Source organism: Pleurodeles waltl, chromosome 3_1 (assembly GCF_031143425.1).
Source record: "Pleurodeles waltl isolate 20211129_DDA chromosome 3_1, aPleWal1.hap1.20221129, whole genome shotgun sequence".
Classification (NCBI taxonomy): domain Eukaryota; kingdom Metazoa; phylum Chordata; class Amphibia; order Caudata; family Salamandridae; genus Pleurodeles; species Pleurodeles waltl.
This window is the reverse complement of record NC_090440.1, coordinates 518,340,079-518,360,413: the sequence shown is the minus strand read 5'-3', so window position 1 is coordinate 518,360,413 and position 20,335 is coordinate 518,340,079. Positions and strand designations below refer to the sequence as shown.

The following is a 20,335-nucleotide window of genomic DNA, read 5'->3' as shown; positions in this document are numbered from 1 at the left end:
AACTGCAAAATAAAAAATCCCATATCATTCAACTTAAGATGTGATTGACCTGAAATGAAGTGTAGATTTACATAGCACAGCTTATCACCTGTGAGGGCCTCATGGTGCTGTCCACCGGTACAGGAAGATTAAGTGATTTGCCCAGAATCCTAGGACTTTGCACCAACGCCGAAGCTGGAATCCAGGTCTCCAGCTCCCGAGTAGGTCACTCTGACCACTGCACTACATCCGCTTCCTGTATGCTGCTAAAGTGCCTTCAACAATATCTCATACTATCCATGCATTGATTCCTTTACCTCTTGCTGAACCCTGTACAATCTAACATAACCCAAATCCTTAGGAGTAACTCGGCTTTTCAGGAAAGTAATCACCTCATTATATTTCTCCATCACAACTGGAGATGGCGCACCAGTGCGCAACTCTCTTACTGGTTCTGTATCTGGCCAACTAACTGCAGTTTTACACTCGGACCACAAATTGTCCAGGGCCACAATCTCAAAGAATGTATTCAAATCAATCCACAAAACCTTTGAAATCGTCAGACCTTTCAACCTGTGTGTACAACTGCATAGGGTTTTTTCTCAATTTGGGAAATTGTAAATTATGCAAGCCCTCCCCTTCTCCAAGGCATAAACATATCCTATACCTGTCTCAATGGAAAAGCCAATGGTTTCTCTTCTTCTACATTTTGTGGAGGTGGCTTTCTATTTGTTTTAGTCAGCTCTATCAATTAATTTTTCTTTTCATGCTTGTTTGCCCACCTGCTTTCTACGTTTTCAAAATCCCCCATCTGCGAATACATTTTACTGATTCAATAAAGTGCAGTCGCATTCCAGAAGAACGCATTGTCAATTGCTTCATCATCTGTCTGCATCCGGAAATTTTCAGAAATTGAACACTTCTTGAAATATCAACATCATATTTATTTGCCAATTCAGATAATCTTTCATGTATAGTTGCAGCTCACCTTATAATTTCTTTACACAAGTAAATGTATTCTTTTTTTTTACACTGAAATATGTGTTCTAAATCCAAACATCCCTGAATTATTTCATGTAATTCTACTTTTAATTTTATAATGTCTAATGGTTTTTGCTTTTCTGTACTTTTACTAGTACTTGGGCACTCTGCTCTCTCTGTTTTAGCACATTCTCTTATGATCTCATTAAACTATTGTAATACAATTCTATCTTGAGGCAGATTCATTCCACCTTGTAATGGTTGTGTCGTAAAGACAATTCTCTATCCTTTTTTAGTCCCTGAATGGTCTGTGGTGGTGTCCTCACAATAATCTGAGAATTCTGTGAGTCGGAATAAATACCTTCACTTTTGCTCTTTCAACAGTTCCCTGAGTCACCACATTTGTAGCCACAAAAGCATACACCTTTGCCGGTTGTGCTGTTGCAACTCTAGCAACAGGTGCTAGTAAGGTCACAATGGAAGCAGTCACATTAGCATGCATTATTGCATGTATGGGATCAATTGGATCAGGCACATTATTTGGGGTAACAGATTGAACCATAGGCTGTGTCATGACAGGTTGTGTTACCTCATATTGAGTTACAACAGGCTATGTTATCTGTAGTGGTCTCTCAATCTGATATACATTTGGACTGACAACAGCTGTAATCACATTTATATTACTAGCTGTTTTCGTCCCAGCTACAACTGTTCCAGAACACACATAAATTGGCAGAAGGGCAGTCCATAATTCTTCCAAAATATTATATCCCCTATCAGTATCGGTATCTGACTTTGTTTCATTCTTTGCCTCTGAATCCCGTTTTATCTTCCCAATCAGTATCAGTATCTGACTTTGTTTCATTCTTTGCCTCTGATTCCCGTTTTATCCTTTTCTTTTTAGGGTTTTCAGAGTTTTCAGATTGCTCTGTTTTGTTTTCTCATTTACAATTGCAGGGTTTATACTAATTCATTTGACTATGTTTTTCCTGCATCTTTGCTGTTGATCATCCCAGATTGCATCTGTAGAATTTCTCATTGCCCCTTTTTGTTTGTCTCTGATACTTTGCTTTATCTCTATTACAAGTCATCTTCTCCCATCCACTTAGTGCTTCGAATTGGGTAAGTCTAGGAGGAGGTGTCATTTTTCAAAGTGTTTCTTGTAATCTGTTGTTAATTCTCAAATTGAATGTATCCCATCTAGGAAAACTCAATGGAACTTCTTTTTCAGTGATCTTGCACCACTGATAAAGCCATACACATGTGTGCAACCCTTCCACAGTATTGTGTGCTGGCTTACCTTCAGGAGGTGCTTTTTTGCCCTTCTGACAGGAATGGTCACATCACCTCTCATTAGACTGCTAGTAGCTTTAAAAAATGTCATTTCAAATTAGAATCAATATATTACAATGAAATTAAATACACTTCTGTCACTGTTTTGTTTCAGGTCCCCAGTGCCAGTATTCAATAAACCTTTCTTCCAATCCCAGCGTGGTTCAGTATAACAGCAACTAATCATTGCAGGGGTCTCCACACAGCTCAGCCAATAGCAGAGCGGAATTTTACACCAACTTACCAGTACCAGCATGGCACAGTATGAGGCAACCAACTGCTCCTGCAGAGACCCATCCTCCTTTACAATTTCTCTGCATTCGCACAAAGCATCAATTCTAATAAACTATGCAACATAAAATAACAGTCTTGTCTGACATTTCTAAAGAAAGAAAACATTATTCAACAACCAGATATTCAGGGTTTTACACCTTCCAACTTTTCAATCAAAAATACTTTTGATACGCACTAAAGAAATCTTGACCAGCAGGAAATCACTCAATCAGTGTAGTATTACCTTTGCACATCAGGTTCCACCATTATTTCCAATATTAGTACAATCACAAGAAATTATTACTGCCCTGTCTTAAGGTGTAGTCGACGCTATCTCATGGCTTGCACAACAAATCATTGGCAGACAAGAATATCATAAATCAACGCTTAATTATCTATCCCTGGATCTTGGACAACTTCTTAGTCCGATAAACTCTTTATCTTCATTTACCAAAGCGCATAGGCATCAGCAATACAGTTCAAAACATAAACAATAAATCTACAGATGACAATTAAATGTGTAATCACAAAGCACAATCATCACAAGTGCAATGCATAATCCTATTGATACTCACACCCGAAACTGAAGAATCAGCAACCTGGAACTATAACCAGTAACCGCTTCAGAAACATCACTCCATCAATCTTTAAACTAGAGCTTTAGGCAATCAGCATTGGGCATTTATCTTATCTCTGGGTACTTTTTAATTTACGCAGTTCTTAATTTCTATTACTTAACCATAACTCTGCTTCCGAACATTTGCTAGCACCTGTGCACCCTGAGGACTATTGGGAGCCCTCAGAAATATTAAGTGCCCCTGAGGAGGGACCTTGGATGCAAAACTAGAAGGGATAAGAACTGCACATTCACAATTTAACAACATTTTGTTTGGTTTAATGGGAGTCAATAATGAGAGTTTGATTATATTTCAAGATTTTAATAAATCAATAATTCATCAATTTCTTTATTAGCAAATCATTTAATCTCATTGAAGTACAGAACAAGACATGAAGCATTTCCATAAATCTAAACCCTATTCTAAGTTAATTTCAGAATAGATAGAAAACATCAGTAGACCCATAAACAGCTTTTGCCTTTGATATGACAGCATATAGGTGCTCATTTTGACTTTGGCGGTCTTTCGTGATGACCGCCGTCGAAGCAGGTAGCAAAAGACCGCCGTATGACGAGTCACCTATGGATTTCCGCCCATAAACAGGCAGAAATACGACACCGTCGCCATTTCAGACGGGGGTGGGGTGAGATGCGGTTCCACCACCATGCCGCAAGGACTCCATTTGTATATAAAACCGACGTTCTAGTGATGAGTGTGAGACTCTAAAATGATATTGTGTGAAATAACTTTGAAGTACTGATGGGTTAGGGATTGGTGTGGAATATGTTTTTATACAAAAAATGTAGTATAAGTAAAGCGTCAAAGATATCGTGTATGGAAGGAACAGTACAGTAGTGTTTGGAAATAGCATTTTGTGAATAAGAAAAAACACAGAATTGAATATGAAAATCCCTGGCAGATATACATAGGCTGCATTGTATTTATTTATGTGTTTCAATGCATGTTTTAAGAATTATTATATATTTCCTTCATAGCAGATTTGGATATGTTACTGACTATGTTTTGGCCACAACGTTTAGAAAATGGCTGCTGTGAGGAAATTAAATAATTTTTACAAAAACCTTAATTAAATGCTTGCTTCATAGGAATTATTTACATTTTACCTACATTCTTAAATATTCCCCTATGTACACTTAGGGGGTCATTACAACCCTGGCGGTCAAAGACCGCCAGGGCTGTTGTGGCGATTGCACCACTAACAGGCTGGCGGTGCAATCCAGGGCATTATGACCGTGGCGGAAGCGCCGCGGTCGCACCGCCGGGGCTGGCGGTTTCCCGCCACATTTGCCCCGGTGGTGGTAATCCGTCTGGGCAGCGCTGCTTGCATCGCTGCCCAGGGGATTACGAGTCCCCGACCGCCAGCCTTTTCCTGGCGGTTTGAACCGCCAGGAAAAGGCTGGCGGTACGGGGAGTCGCGGGGCCCCTGGGGGCCCCATGCAGCTTTTCATTGTCTGCATAGCAGACAGTGAAAAGCGCAACGGCTGCAACTGCACCCGCCGCACGGCTGCTACACCGCCGGCTCCATTTGGAGCTGGCTCCTGTGTTGCGGCCGAGATCCCCGCTGGGCCGGCGGGCGGAAACCAGGTTTTCGCCCGCCGGCCCAGCGGGGATCGCATAATGACCGCAGCTGGAGTGCGGCCGCATTGGCCAAGGTCATAATGAGGGCCTTATTCTTTACCTGTATCCTCATGTGCTAGTTTTTTAATTTGAAGATTTTTTTTAATTTTTTTTTAAACTATCTAATATTGTTTATTCCTTCAAAAATACTTATTCAAAATATGCAGGTGTGTGTGTTCTGTGGGGGCGATTCTTATTCAACTAAATCAGTGCTCCCTTTCCCCATTAACTTTTGCACTGACTTCTGACTAACTGATGTGACAAGAGGTCATAACATGTCATATAGCTGACCCCTTTGTGATCCAACAAGATGACAAACGCGGCCAACAGATCACAATGGCAGAAGTGAGAAACCGAAAACTTTTTCATATTGTTTAGTGATTCATATCATCGTCTTTTCATTCAAATTTCCATTGTTTGCGTCCATTTAAGTATTGCATCAGCCTAATGGTTTGTGTATTATCTATTTTGTTTAGTACATTATACTGTAGGCTGCATTAAAATGTTGACCTCTTTTATGCTTTAGCATTTGATGTGTGCTGGGCTCTGGTGCCTCGTGGAAGGAGATGCCTCATGCAAGACCAAGTTGGACCCCCCACTAGATGGAACAGAATGTGGGGCAGACAAGGTTAGTCTAAATCTGAACAAGACTCAGCCTGTTATGACATTTCCAAGTGATATGGTGAAAATCAACATTGCAAGTCCCTGTAGCATTATGTCTGGTGAAAAAAGATTCATGTATTTTAGAATGTATAGTTATCTTGCTAATTAAGTCTCCCTGCCCTTTAGCTGCACCAGTCTGCCCTGCAATCAGATGATTTTCAGCTAAAGTCCCATAAACACCAGCCACAAGTTAAAAACAAAAATGGAATTCTATGTCTGGGCATATTGTTTAGCCCTCAGTAATAATGACCACATTCAATGTGAAATACAATTAAAGACTTTTGCCTTCATGGTTCTGGACATGCAGTAAAAGTCTTTGAGCTCTGTTTACAAATGTTTACTCTGTAAATATAGAGCATCTCAGACAGTGCTTAATTTGTAAATAAAAAACGTGCCTGTGCCCTGAGATCTCCTCTTAAACACGCAGCTGCTGCAATTAAATATGCGAGCACAGGATATCGAGGCAGCGTAATCCTGAAGCCATCTCGGGCCCCTTCAATCCATTTACAGTCAATCCCTGCCCCTTCAGCTCACTCCTGCAGCTTTCTGCTTTCTCCCATGGTGACGCTTTTTCGTTTTTCTCTTCCTCCGTCTTTCCCATATGCGTCTTTTGGTCGCAGTAAATGCCTGAGACGGAAAAATAAGTGCCCGCCTTCACACTGGAAACAACAAGCACAAATTAAGCACTGATCTCAAATTAATTCCAAAGGCTTCTTGCTATGACCACACAATACATGAACTTAAACCCAAATATGTCGTAATTTTAGAAAACCAGTTCATTGTTGTATATATCTCTGTTGTAAGTGTCACCCGCGATGGCTACAGAATAATTATACAGGGCTATTGACAGCATTCAATGCTTTATTGTTGAGTCACAGAATACACTTAAGAACGCTCTACTATGGTCTTTAGCTTCAGTCTTTTTCCTGTAGTCTCACACAGTATTTAGGGTTAATCTAGTTGTGTAATGCTATTTTCAATTTCTATGCCATTACGCATAGTCTCCCATAGAGTCCTGGAGTGTCTGATGCGAACAGCAAGGAATCATCCCCAAACCGTTCGGAGGTCCTGGTATTCCTGGCCTTTCCCTCCCCGCTTTCTCTCTCGTCCCCCTTTTGTTCCAATTTAAAATCTGTCCAACCCAATCTGAAGGCTCTATGTCCAGAGAGAAGCCCAAAGAATCATAAACCAACCTGCAAACCTCCTGGAAACTCTGACATCACCTTCTGACTGCCAGGATGCTCTTTTTATGGGGTTCTCTCACTCAAACCCACTCCCACTTGACTCACTTGCTTTCCTGTTGTACTTGTTCTGTAGGCTGCACCCCTTATTCTTTACCTAGCATCAGGGATTGGACATAGTACTGTGAGGGCTGTGATTGATGCTGGCCACATCCCTCCTCCTTTAAAAAGGAGGCTTCAGTCTTCCATGTCCCAAAGACTCATCAATTTGACATGGAAGCACCAGTCAATACCAGCGTTTTTCCTCCAGGGATTCTAGGCCTACCCTATGTTCCTTTTCCCAGGAAAACTGGTATATGGTAGACTTTGAGCTCCTTTTGTGCTGGTTCCCTAACCTACCTATACATATCATCACCCCTGCCATGGGACCTGGCTGACTCAGGAGTGGACATGTCTTGGCCAGGAGAATGTCGTCGAGTGCATTCTGTCTTTGTGCTCATGCCTGTCCGGTTCGTAGTGTCTTGAGTAACTTGTACCAAAACTCTCCTCTGAATTTCTGTGACTATATGCATTGCCAGTTTATATACAAATGTGCACTGAGACACAGAGAGACAAAATAATCTACCTCAGAAGATGCAATTTAAATTTAACAGGAAGTCGAAATAGAACACTCATCTCGAAGTCCTGCAGTCTGCAATTCAGGTAGACTGTGGGACCACATTTCCCCTCAAAAGCAGTATTGGAAAAGACAGATAAGAAGTGCATATTTTTCTTGGGGCAAATGTCTGTCTAAATATGTCCTGGCTTTCTCCTATTCCCATCTAATGTATTAAATGGCCAGCTAGTAGTGGGACCAGAAGCTGCTTGTCAAAGCTGCTTTCAAAATCATCTACAGCCAGCACCAGACATGCATGCACTCACACCTCTCTCCCCTGTTTGAAGGAGCAGTCCTATCAGCTCACTTTTTTCAACTGATCAGTGTAAACTCGAATCTGTTTCTTACATACTCTTTCATACTCTTCCTTCCAATATGATTCTTTTCCTCATGTGCCTCGATTTGGGCATCTAAAGCAACCCCACTTTGGATTAAAGACATCTTTGCTGACTCACAAGCAGTTTTCAGCAGAGGTCCTCTACAAAAGCACTGCAAACTTTGGGGAAAAGCCATCTCATGTACACCTAGCCGCAACATGCTTCTATGTTAACTTTGTTCCTTAAGACGCTTTTGTTGCTGATGTCCAATAAGGGTACATTAATCAATTGAGACATTAGATTTCATTATTCATATGAGCATCCAAGAGATAAATTGAGGGGCTGTGAAGTCGACTGCATTATTAGTTCCTAAAAAAAACAGTATGATAACAAGACATACATTTCACATACTCTCCTTCACGCAATGATTGCTTCTCATACACAAGAAAGTGAAAGTAATAGTTCACATTAATAGTTTTTCCAGCAGTCTAGATTACTTGTTCTAGATAGATTTATTCTTTACTTCCCAATGAAGGGAAATTCCCACCCATGAGTAGAAGGTCGTCCCACGGGGCTAAACTGATATTCATATCAGAGATTTTGTTGCATCACCCAGTAAAATTGCCCCATGCCTTATTCATTGCCCAGTAGGGTTAAACACGCCTCTGCTTCTGGGTGCCATGGCACCAGCACAAGTTCTGTCCCTTTATTGGTGTTTTACATAACACTAATTCTTGCCCCTCTATAGTGAATGTTGGAGGATGCTCTGCAGAGTTGAATCCAACACCTTCCGGTAACGTCCGTGTGAAAATTCCCATTGCGTTGCTTCATCCTACACTAATCTCCTTTCACTCTCTCTCTCATTTCTTATTGAGTCCTAATTTTGTTTGGTACCAGTGAGAATCAAAAAAGGAAAGCTCACCTGACCTAGGAGTGTATATTCACCTTGGAAGTAGAATACAGGACCAACTATTAATTTATCGGTACACCAGAAGTAGAGGAAAAGGTTCAGGCAGCTCTGAGTATTGCTTGTGGCTGGTGGTTGCTACTCTGGCCCACTTACAGCAAAGTTCGAAATATGTGCAACACTCGCTGCCTTCCTTCCTAGCAAATTCTGAAGAGCAGCAGTGGTATGACTAGAAAGCTTCTGCAAGCTCAGGACAACAGCTCATAGAACTTCTGCTGTGCCATTCATCTGACTTCAGCAAGACCCTCCAGTGCAATAGACAATCTTGGGCATGCCCCCATCAGAGACCATTGATTACACTTCTGACACAATGTTGGCCAACCCAAACAAGTTATCCCAGAAGGGATGAGTATACTTATATTCTGTCATCCAGATTAATTCCTCCCACCTTTAAGAGCCAGACTGAAAGCTATTGTTGTGCCATACACAGGTCATTTGACACCATTGACTCCAGCAGGCATCCTGTTAACCCATAACCAAGAACATCTGCCTTCAAGAAAATAATGAATAAGGAGCCTGTTTTAGACCCTGAAAAAAGCATTGATGATTCTGAGGACTTAATTTCCTTAAGAAAGTTTCCAGCCTTTGCAAAGGTGCACCAAGTTTTGTCCAGTAAGGCTCCGGCTCCCCCACTTAGAATGAGGACATTTATGTTTCAGTGACTGCTACTTTTTCCCTGCTAAAGCAGTCGTTCCCTATTACACTTCAAGTTTTGAAACTGGCTTGGGGATACAGAAGAAGCTGCATGCATGTAGGTAAGTACGGGGAACCTAAGGCCAATTCAATATTTGTTTCTGGGAACCCTCTGGCTAAGCCTGTAGTGGTGGTGGAGGCCTCCGTAAAGGGCAGCTTGTCCCCCCCGAAGGAACATGGAGGCTCAAGCCCTAAAGAATATTCATAAGATAAATCTAGCAATTCTTTGGTTTCTGATTGTGAAAGGTTAATGCCTAGGCTATCATTGCCACCTAAAAGATACCCTACCGGCGCACATTTCGTTAATATACTATACTGGTTTCTAATACTTTTAATTGGAGTACAAATTCATGCTCAGCAAAGAGGAAGAAGAACTGAAACATTATTATTGCCTCTGACTCTAGGAGCACTGATCTCTCCAAGAGGTGACTGGCAGGACTTAAGTCTTCAGACATGAGACAATGGCTGAGAAGCATGTTTATAACCTGCCAGTAGAAAGGAAACATCTCTTTAAACTGAGATGGATGTACAGAAGCACAGAGGACCGTAGCCCATTCACTGACTGCCATCTAATGTGTATGGGCAAGCAAAATACTTCCTTTCAAGCTTGCCAAGACATCGAAGACTATGGGAGTGAGGACTCTTTTTTACGAAGTACTCCTCTGTTTCTATTTTCCCTGACCTCATTTTACCCATGCCATTTACTTTGTACGTATCCCGAAGCCTATGGCTCTGGCCACTTCTCTGGGTCACGGTCCTTCAGTTGTCCACTTCAGGAGACTCAGGCCCACCAATGTGTGTGGTGGAGAGGGGATTTTCCCCACTTCCATCATTAGTCACATGTTATTCAGCTCTCCCGTGTGCACTTAATTGTCATCACTGTCTATCCTCTAAAGCTGCAATAGCTTTGATCACCAAAGCTGACACTTTAACATTCAAAGGAAATGTTTAGTAGTTTGGGACTTTGCTTTTTAGGAGCTATGCAACTAGTCCCTCCCTTTAAGCAGTTAATGAGCATCTATTCCTGCTACATGAGAATGGGGACTGGTTTCTATATTCCGAACCATTGATTACCTCCCAGAAGCTCACAATGCTGACTTTAGCAAAGGTACTAGTCGCACAATTAATCGTTATGCTCGGTCGGCCTGCAGGATGCACATTTCCATGTTCCTGTGTGCCAGAACCACAATCAAAAATAACTTATTTTTAAAACAAAGCAGCTTCATAATATTCCACAATTTTGTCTCTTCAATAGCGGCACTGAGACCCTTATTTGTATAGTTGTTTAAACTGCATCTCTCAGGGCTTGGGTGTGTCCAGCTTAACCCTGGCCCTTCAGATTCTGGTCACTATACAAGGTTATTTTCTCCTCAAGAAATGATTGTGAAAATAAAGTAAACCATAGATCTCATCTGCAACTCCAGCATTTTGCAGTGGAGTGGTTCACTATTGCAGGTTGCAGATGCATCCAGGACATCTCCTGGTGAAGTAGCAGAACCAGTTGCTGCACCACCGTCCACGTTTGCACTTCATCTCTTCTAGACGTATCTGAGATAAGCTCAGCCACCAAACCTGTTGGTGGGTTGGCTCCAAAGTCTTTAGGCTTCATTTTAGGGTTGTGCAGTAAACTCTGGTCCTCCGGTGGAGTTCACAGAGTTTTGCCAACTCGTGCAGAATTCTGAAAACTCCACCAACTGCTGCTTGGTGGAGTTTTTCTCCAGCGCAGCTTGCCAACATTAAGTTGGTGAGTGAGAATATTGAGCGAAAGACCACCTCCCGGCAAGATTTCTCAAAGCAGGCTATTGCAGCAGGTCGCTACAGCTCGCATTGAAAAAAGCTGCCGCTCACATTAAGAAAGCTGCAGCTAGAGTAGTAAGTCTACTCATGCAGCAAAGGAAGTAGCACCGTCTGATGCCTTGCATGGTGCTGTTTGCGCTAATTGTACAGTGTGGGACAAGCTCCCGGTGCTAAAAAGCAGTGCGAGCAGCGCTGCATACCAAATTCCGCCGCTCACCGAACTCTGCAAAATCTGACTGAGTTTTATGTAGCTCTGCGGAATTCCGCAGAGTGAAACTCTGTGAGTGCCGCCCACCCTTGCTTAATTATTGTTTGTCTGATGGCTACTGCAGAGATATCTTTATCTGTATTATACGGGATATATCATGTGTAATGCACATAAATATGTTGGGCTTCAGAGCAGAATCTCTATGAGTAGGCTTGTGAGTGATTAAGAGCCACGTGGTCATAATTCACATTGATAGTACTCTAGCCCTTCTACATCAGCTAACGGGACAGCACTTCCGTCTACTCTGCCACCTGGCAATGCAAATCTGAGTGTGTGCAATTTCTTAAACAACCCCATGATATCCCACGTTACAGGTGAGGTCGTGCTGTTGATGGACCATCTGTTTTGCTGTTTTGTTGTGACCTATCTGAAAAAAGAAATGCAAAAATGTGGCTTTCAGGATGGGCTAAGGTTCTGCATTCTTGTTGTCTGATCTCATGATTGACTGATCTGAGTTGTTATTCTATGTCTCCCTCTTGTAAGGACAGCATGGCCTTGCATAATCTCATTTTGAAACTTTTTGCTCCTCCGCTAAATCTCATGAAAAGCTGCAAAGGGAGAGAGATTCATCCCTTTCCACAGTCCATCAGCTTCAGAGCATGGTCTCTTAGGAATAGAACTAGTCTCATGGGGGCTTTTCCTCAAACAATCTGGATGCTCAGAACCCAGTTCAGAAGCAAGTGGCAAATATTCTGTCACTGACTGCAGCGCCACGGAAGAAACACCCATATTTGCTTGATGAGCAATTGTACTGTATTTCTCCAAATACTAAGTGGAAGAAGTGAGCATGCTGAAACATGTGGGACATTTTTGGCAGCCGTAGATGCCTACAACGAGATACCATGGGCTCTTTCTCCTCTGTTGGATGATGGGGTTTCTCTATTGTTTTCACCTGCCAGAAGGACTGTGGATTTATGGAATCTGAACCTTGTGCTCTTGCCTCACGTACAAGCTGTTTGACCTGTCTAGTGACAAGAAACAGACCTTCCGGAGTACAGCATTTCTTAATACCACAGGACACATAAGTTAGCAGGAGGCCATATGACTTTATGAACGTTACCCCATTTTTCATTGGAAGTAGGTGACCCTGAAAACCTGTCCCTTCTTTGCCCCAAAGGTGTTGATTGCATCTTGATAAGAATTTTCTTCCGGTCTTCTTCCTGTGCCTCAGCCAATCATATGCTCTCTAGCATAGATCTTAAGTCTTAATCTGGGAAGCACAAGGCACAGTTTTGGACCTGCCCTGGTTCAGCATAGCAGTGTTAATGCTGGCAAGATGGTCCTCAGGGCTCTAATGGTACACTGGATCATATCTTGCATTGAGCATTGCTGAGCTTTTCATGAGTCATCCTGCCTAAACATACTTGGACATACCATTTCAATTTCGAGGCACCCTCACACATATGTGACAGACCTTGTCTATCAGGGACATCTGTAGGGAAAGTCTGTAGATCGCCTGCATGCATTTTGACCTTACTGTGCTCTTCATATATCTTCCATAAGCAACACATAATCTTCTCTGGCAACATCTGTGTGCTTGTACATTGGATACCCAAAGCTTAATTTCTGATAGATACAACTACCTGTGGATTCCTCACCTTATGAATTCTCCCAGTGCGCCAGCATTCAACAGAAAATCTTCTTCCCAGCTCTCCACGTCGACGAGGTTGTCACGATTGCACAGCTCCGCAAGCGACTCCGTCTGACGTCACCGTGGCAATAAGAGGTCCTCACAGTGTGCTGGTGTCAGGTCCCTTTTTCCTGTGCCTTCAACGTTAACGCTAACGGTTTTCTCCTAGCTCTAGTTACTGTTTCAAAGGTGTCCTTTTTGTCTCTGGTTACAATGTCTCCTCCTAGAAAGTCGGGGTTTAAACCTTGTCTGGAGTGCGGGGGTCGCATGTCGGTTACGGACCCTGACGATGACTGCCTTTGGTGCCTACGTTCGGAACATGACGTGGAGGAGTGTGTGTCCTGCCAAAGCATGAATCCGAAGGCGCTAAAGGAGAGAGAAGCCAAACTCTTTCTAGCTAAGATGAAGAAAGGGCACAGAAGTCATCACAGATCGTCTTCACATACTTCTTCGAAGAAGCATAAGAAGCGGCGCCGACACAACTCTCGGCATCATTCGGCTAGAGGTCGTTCACGATCCAGGTCTCCATCTAGACAGTGTTGTGCGACGTGGGAGGTTAGTCCTACGGTGACTCCACAGCCTCAAACCCCTCAGAATTCTCCGGCACCATCGGTCTTTGAGGTGGTTGCACCCCAAGAGAGTCCTCGCTTTTCACCTGCGGTGCAGAATTCTGATTCCCAGCAGGCGCAAGTGCTGCAGGAAGATCAGTGGTATCCTGCCTTTCCTGCTCCGGGAGTGGATCCGGCAGAATATTTGAATGCCATGTTCAACATGTTCAATGCTATGGCCCTTGCTGGTGCACCAGCTGGTCCCATGGGTCCTTTGGCATTCTCATTGGGCTCTCCGGCACCTTATAAGTCGGCGCCGTTCATGCCTTTCTATCCGGCTGAGGGTGCTGGTTCGGCGCCCATAACTTTGCCTCATAAGTCCACGACGCCCATGACATCACCTTATAGGCCTGCGGCACCGGTGATGTCATCTCATACACAGTCGACACTGATGACTGAACCTCAGGTGTCCACGGCGCTGATGGGATCACCTCCATTCTGTGGTCAGGAAGGTGACAAATTTCTTGGGCCTTCTGTAGCCGGCTGCTGAGGTTAAAACAAATATTTTGACTGAGTTCCTGCATCCTTCTTCGGCTTCAGCTGAACTCTTGCTTACATTTAATGATGCTCTTATGGAGCCTGTATTGGTGATTTGGAGGAAGCCTGTGTCATCGCCAGCTGTGAACAGATCAGTTGCAAGACGTTATAGGGTAGCTCTGGGAGATTCAGGATTTTTATCAAAGCATCCAACTTCGGAGAGTTTAGTAGTCCAGGCCTCATGTTCGGCATGTTCTGCACCAGGCTCCTTCCCTGTTATTCCTTCGGACAGAGAGTCCAAGAGGATGGAGCAGTCAGCCAAGAAGACTTTTTCATCCTGCAGTATGGCCCTGAAAGCTGCAAATGCTATGTGTGTGTATGGGAGATGTGTTCACGCCCTGATGGACGCGGCTAAAGCTGTAGTTCCAGACTTACTGCAGGATATGCAGGGGCAGTTTGGTGAGCTCCTGTCTGACGCTCAAGCTGCAGCTAAGCAGATTATCCAGTCTGGTCTGGATTGTTCAGACTCAGTGGCCAGGGTGATGGGTACCTCAATCGCTACAAGGAGGCATGCATGGTTGAGGTCTTCTAGATTTTCTACTGATGTCCAGACCTCTCTAAAGGACCTGTCTTTCGACAGAGAAAAGCTGTTTGGAGCCAAAGCTGACTCTGCCTTAGAGCGCTTCAAGGACAGTAGAGCCACAGCAAAGTATTTGGGTCTGCAGGCTTCCACTACTACCCCTTTCAGGTCCTTTCGGAGGTTCAGGGGGTTTGGGTGTGGAGCCGTTTATCTTGGGAGAACCCAGTCCACAGTCCAACAGCCTGCCAGCCTCCCATATAGATCCTTTTGGGGGCGGGGGAGGGTTTGGACAACAGTGGCCACCGTGCAGCACCCTGCATCATCCTCTTCCTCTGGGGGACAACAAGAAGGGAAGCAGCCCTAGTTTTCTACCCATTTTTCAGTCACACTTCTCCTGTAAGGGGAAGGTTGTGTCTTTTCCTCTGTTAGTGGGAGTTAGCCACATCAGACTCCTGGGTTCTAAATATTGTGAGGAAAGGATATGCCCTTCCTTTTCAGGAGTTCCCTCCTCCTATTCCTCCCCGTCCTTTGTTTTGTTCAGAAGAACATCTCCTGTTGTTGCAGCAGGAGGTTCAAATCCTGTTATCAAAAGGCACAGTGGAGTTGGTTCCAGAGCAGGAAAGGGGTCAGGGTTGTTATTCAAGATATTTCCTGATCCCCAAGAAGGATGGTCAATTGAAACCTATTCTGGATCTGATGATTTTGAATTGGTTCCGCAAGCAGGAGAAATTCAAGATGCTGACTCTAGCGCAGGTGCTTCTGGCGTTAAACAAAGAGGATTGGATGGTGTCTGTCGACTTGCAGGAAGCTTACTTTCATGTCCCTATTCTCAAGTCGCACAGGAAGTATCTCTGGTTTGTGGTGGGGTCACAACACTACCAGTTTGCGGTCCTTCCATTTGGTCTTACTTCAGCACCTCGAGTCTTCACGAAGGTGATGGCGGTGGTTGCAGCAAGCCTCAGGAGGAAGGGAATATCGGTATTCCCTTACCTGGACGATTGGTTGATCAAAAGCCAAGTCTCCAGAGCTCGTGTTGCATCACTTGCAAATGACAACTCAGTTGTTGTTCAGTCTGGGCTTTTTAATAAATGTGCCCAAGTCTCACCTGGAGCCCTCTCAGCGCTTCCTGTTCATAGGGGCAGTACTGGATACAGCATTGAATCAGGCCTATCCTCCGCCTCAGCGGATTCAGGACATTCAGGCGTTGATTCCAATGTTTCAAAATGGAGCGGTTGTTCCAGTCCCCAAGGTCCTGCGCCTGCTCGGTCTGTTCGCTTCTTGCATTCTGTTGGTCACTCATGCACCCTGGCACATGAGGACTCTTCAGTGGTGCCTCCGCAGGAAGTGGTTTCAACACAAAGGGGATCTTGAGGTGTTGATAACGATCTCCAGAGACGCTGCAGTGGATCTACAATGGTAGGCTGTGGACGGCAACCTTTCCCAAGGCTTTCTCCGGTGGCTACGATGCTTCCACTCTCGGGTGGGGAGCTTATCTGGAGGACCTGAAGATCAAAGGTCTTTGGTCTCCAGTGGAACAGACTTTTCATATCAATCTTTTAGAATTGCGGGCGATACGTCTGGCTCTCAAGTCCTTCCTTCCATCCCCTCGCAGTCAGTCAGTTCAAGTCTTGACAGACTACTACAGCGATGTGGTACATCAACAAGCAGGGAGGAGTGGGGTGGTACCTTCTCTGCAGAGAGGCTCTGCGGTTCTTTTCCTGGGCCCAGGACCATCGGATTTGCTTGGCAGCAAATAATCTGGCCGGAGTTCTCAACGTACGCGTGGACAGTCTCAGTCGGCATTTCTCGGCCGATTATGAGTACCGTCTCCATCTGGATCTGGTCCTTCACATCTTTCGGATGTGGAGTTTTCTGCAGATAGACCTATTTGCCACTCGGTAGAACGTGCACTGCCTGTCGTTCTGCAGCCTCCAGTATCTGGTGCAAGGAGCTTTGGGGGACGCGTTTCAGATGTCTTGGTATGACAAGTTTCTTTACGCGTTCCCCCATACCCTTGATTCCCCAGGTTCTGAGGAAGATTCGCCAAGATCAGGCTCAAGTCATTGTAAATGCTCTGAATTGTCCGAGAAGGGTGTGGTACACGGACCTTCTCCAACTCTCACTGTGCCCTCCGCTCAGTCTCCCTCTCAGGGCAGACCTCCTCTCTCAGTCGCAGGCGCAGGTTCTACACCCCCACCTCCAGAGCCTGCATCTACATGCCTGGAGATTGAACTGGGCAATCTGAGTGCTTTCTCTCCCACCAGAGGTAGTGGATGTTATTTTATCGGCAAGATGACACTCCACTAAGACTGTTTATGCTGGCAGGTGGGCAAAATTCGTGGCTTGGTGTGGAGAGAAACAAACTGATCCCTTGAGAGCCCATCTGTCTGATGTTCTGTTGTTTGCTTTAACGTTAGCACAGAAGGGTTGTGCAGTTGCGACTGTCAAAGGCAATTTGTCGGCACTGTCAGCCTTTTCTTTGCCTTCTGGATTAACCGTCCTTGTTCAAATCACCTATTGTTGTTAGGTTCTTGAAAGGTTTAACAAATACATTTCCTTCCACTCCGTTTCTTATACCTCAGTGGGATTTAAATCTAGTTTTAACTTTTTTAATGGGTTCACCGTTTGAACCCATGCATTCTGATCCTTTAAGATTATTGTTCTTTAAGACAGTTTTCCTTATAGCTATTACGTCCGCTAGGCATGTGAGTGAGCTTCAGGCCCTTAGTGTCAAACCTCCCTTTACATCATTCTTTGCTGACAAAGTGGTGCTGAAAACTAGGGTGACTTTCCTTCCTGAAGTTGTCACTCCTTTCCATATGTGGCAGCCTATTACCCTTTCATCTTTCTACCCTCCTCCTCATCCTTCAAAAGAGGAAGAAAGACTCCATTGCTTGGACCCCAGAAGGGCTCTCAGTTTGTATATTGAGAGAACAAAGGACTTTTGGTTGGATGACCAGCTCTTCGTTGGATATGTGGGGAAAGATGAAGGGCAGAGCTGTCCATAAAAGAACCATATCCAGGTGGGTCATTCTTTGCATTAAGACCTGTTATTCATCAGCAAAGAAGATTCCTCCTGAGGGTATTAGAGCTCATTCTACCAGCTTAAGGCTGCCACTTCAGCTTTGGCTAGGGGTGTACCAGTGATAGATATTTGTAAAGCGGCAACTTGGGCTTCCCTTCATACTTTTGCGAAGCACTACTGCTTGGATTCAGAAGTCAGAAGGGATGGCCATTTTGCATGTTATGTGTGGATTTTTTGGTCTGACTAGTCAGGCACCCACCTCCGAGTGCGGTACTGCTTTGGGACTCTATTCATAAGGTAAGGAATCCACAGGTAGTTGTATCCATCAGAAGAACAAGTTACTTACCTTCGGTAATGCATTTTCTGGTGGATACACTAGCTACCTGTGGATTCCTCACAGTCCCACCTACCTCCCCGTTGCCTGTCTGGTCATACCAAGACTTTTATTTTACAAGTGTATATATATTTTGATTAATTTCTATATAAATAATTGTTGTACTTATGTTACATCAGTTTGGTTATATGTATGTATTTATTTGAGCTATCGTGAGGTCAGTTTTAACCTGTTTGCCTCAAAGGCACGTAAAAAATGGGTGAAACTGACGTCAGCATGCCAGCGAGGACCTCTTATTGCCACGGTGATGTCAGACAGAGTCGCTTGCTGAGCCATACATTTGTGACATCCTCGCCGACGTGGAGAGCTGGGAAGAAGATTTTCCGTCCAATGCTGGCGCATTGGGAGAATTCATAATGTGAGGAATCCACAGGTAGCCAGTGTATCCACCAAAAAAAGCATTACCGGAGGTAAGTAACTTGTTCTTTCTGTCCTCTGCCCCTTACTAGGAAATCTGCTCATTAGTTGGAAATATGAAGGATGTAGGAGTATGATACATTTACCTTAGCGGTAAATTACTCTCGGAGTTCTCTCCTAATCTTAATACACTCCTGCTAAGCCTCTGCTAGCAATTAGAGCATTACACTTAGAGGCACTTTCATGCTGGAACTGATGATAATTAGGAACAGGAGAGGGCCTTGGATTAGTGGTAAGATAGTCACAATAGGCACAACTTTATCGGACCTTCACCAATATCTTTTTACATTGAGTGGAGAAGGAGAGCCATATGTCACAACATCAAGATCATTATTGACCTGCACATGTATACACTCCAAAAACTAGACTACCATTATACTGTTAATGTACCCATACATGGGGAACTATAGATTTTCTATTTTAACTTCATTACTACTTAATCTACTTACCTTGATGATATAGTGGTGGTCATTACTGTGCAGCAGACATAAGTGCAGGTCGATATTAAAAATTCAGTAACGTGGTAGAGGTGTTGTGTTCCAGATTTAAGTGTGTCTCCTTTGTGTGGCAGCAGTTCCTCCATCAAGGTTTCCTTCTCTGCACACCAGTGTATTCAGCTGCACTTACTTAAATAAAGCATAGTACCTCAGTTAAGAGGATTGTTTCTGTGCATGCTTCTACCTTAAGCCATCCATTGTATGCTAAACTGCTATTGTGTTACAGTGGTGCCGGGCTGGTGAATGTGTCAGCAAAACTCCAATCCCGGAGCACGTGGATGGGGACTGGAGCGCATGGAGCCCATGGAGCATGTGCAGCAGGACCTGTGGGACTGGTGTTCGGTTCCGGCAGAGGAAGTGCGACCACCCACCGTAAGTTCATTTGTGTTGTCATTAAAATTAGTTGCCTCTTACCTGCTCCCCTTCAAACTTTTCCAACCCTCCATGTGTTAATCCTCCTTCTCCACCTCTCCCCCTCCCACCATTGTAACATTCCTACTGTTTAGAATGTTGAATTCTGATGTGATTGTTATGTAATTTCATGTAGCTGTGTAAAGGTAGAATGTAAGTTGTAGAATGTTTGTTTTTGTTCTACACTGGTGTGCTGGCAGTGTTTGAGGTGTCAGCAGTTGATTACTATCAGAGCCTGGAGCGGCTGTGAGGACACTGGTGCTGATGGACTTGGAAGAATAAAACATTTTCTGACATATCCTCTATGTGAAGCCTCTTCTTGCTAGTCATCGACACAACAGTGATATTTCCTCAGAGAGAGAGAGCTGGCGACAATTAATAAGCAAATCTTCTCCCATTTTTTACCATTATTATGTTACTTTGGCTAAGTTGTATTTATTGTATACATATATATTGGCAGGGCTGGACTGAGACAGAAAATAGGCCTGGGCACCAAAATAAAAGTGGCCCTAGTAATGGATTAAAAAGCTAAAAACAGTGGCCCACGTGGGCAATTTGGGACAGGTTTCAACTTGAAAAGACTCCCTGATAAGCGTGTTGCAAGGTATGGAAGAATGCATGGATGCTTGCTTGCTATAGGCAATGTTTCTTTTATTATCAAGGAAATCAACACACAGGCCCAGCAGGCAATAAAACAAGCCCACAAGCAGGTAAAAAAATGACCCACACGACCAATGTGACCATCCTGTCAGGTGCTGCCAGCTTAACTTAACAGATCAACCATGTACATTCGGGACAGGAGCTTTATGCAGGCCTCTGTAGCCCCTTTGGGGCAGGGGGTGCCCATTCATCCTAAGATCTTTGAATGTCTGAGAGCTATGGAAGTCTCAGGGGCCGCTCATCACATATTGCAGAGGGGACAGGGTGTGCATCAT

General features: G+C 44.0%; 1 protein-coding gene across 2 annotated transcripts in view; it reads left to right on the top strand.

The window, feature by feature from the left end:
• ADAMTS17 (ADAM metallopeptidase with thrombospondin type 1 motif 17) overlaps nt 1-20,335 on the top strand; it is a 1,096,962-nt gene that overhangs the window by 665,207 nt on the left and 411,420 nt on the right. For both annotated transcript variants that reach the window (XM_069222781.1, XM_069222782.1), the window contains exons 11-12: nt 5,347-5,448; nt 19,216-19,361. In XM_069222781.1, the coding sequence (XP_069078882.1) occupies nt 5,347-5,448; nt 19,216-19,361 (248 nt within the window). The remainder of the gene's footprint in view (nt 1-5,346; nt 5,449-19,215; nt 19,362-20,335) is intronic.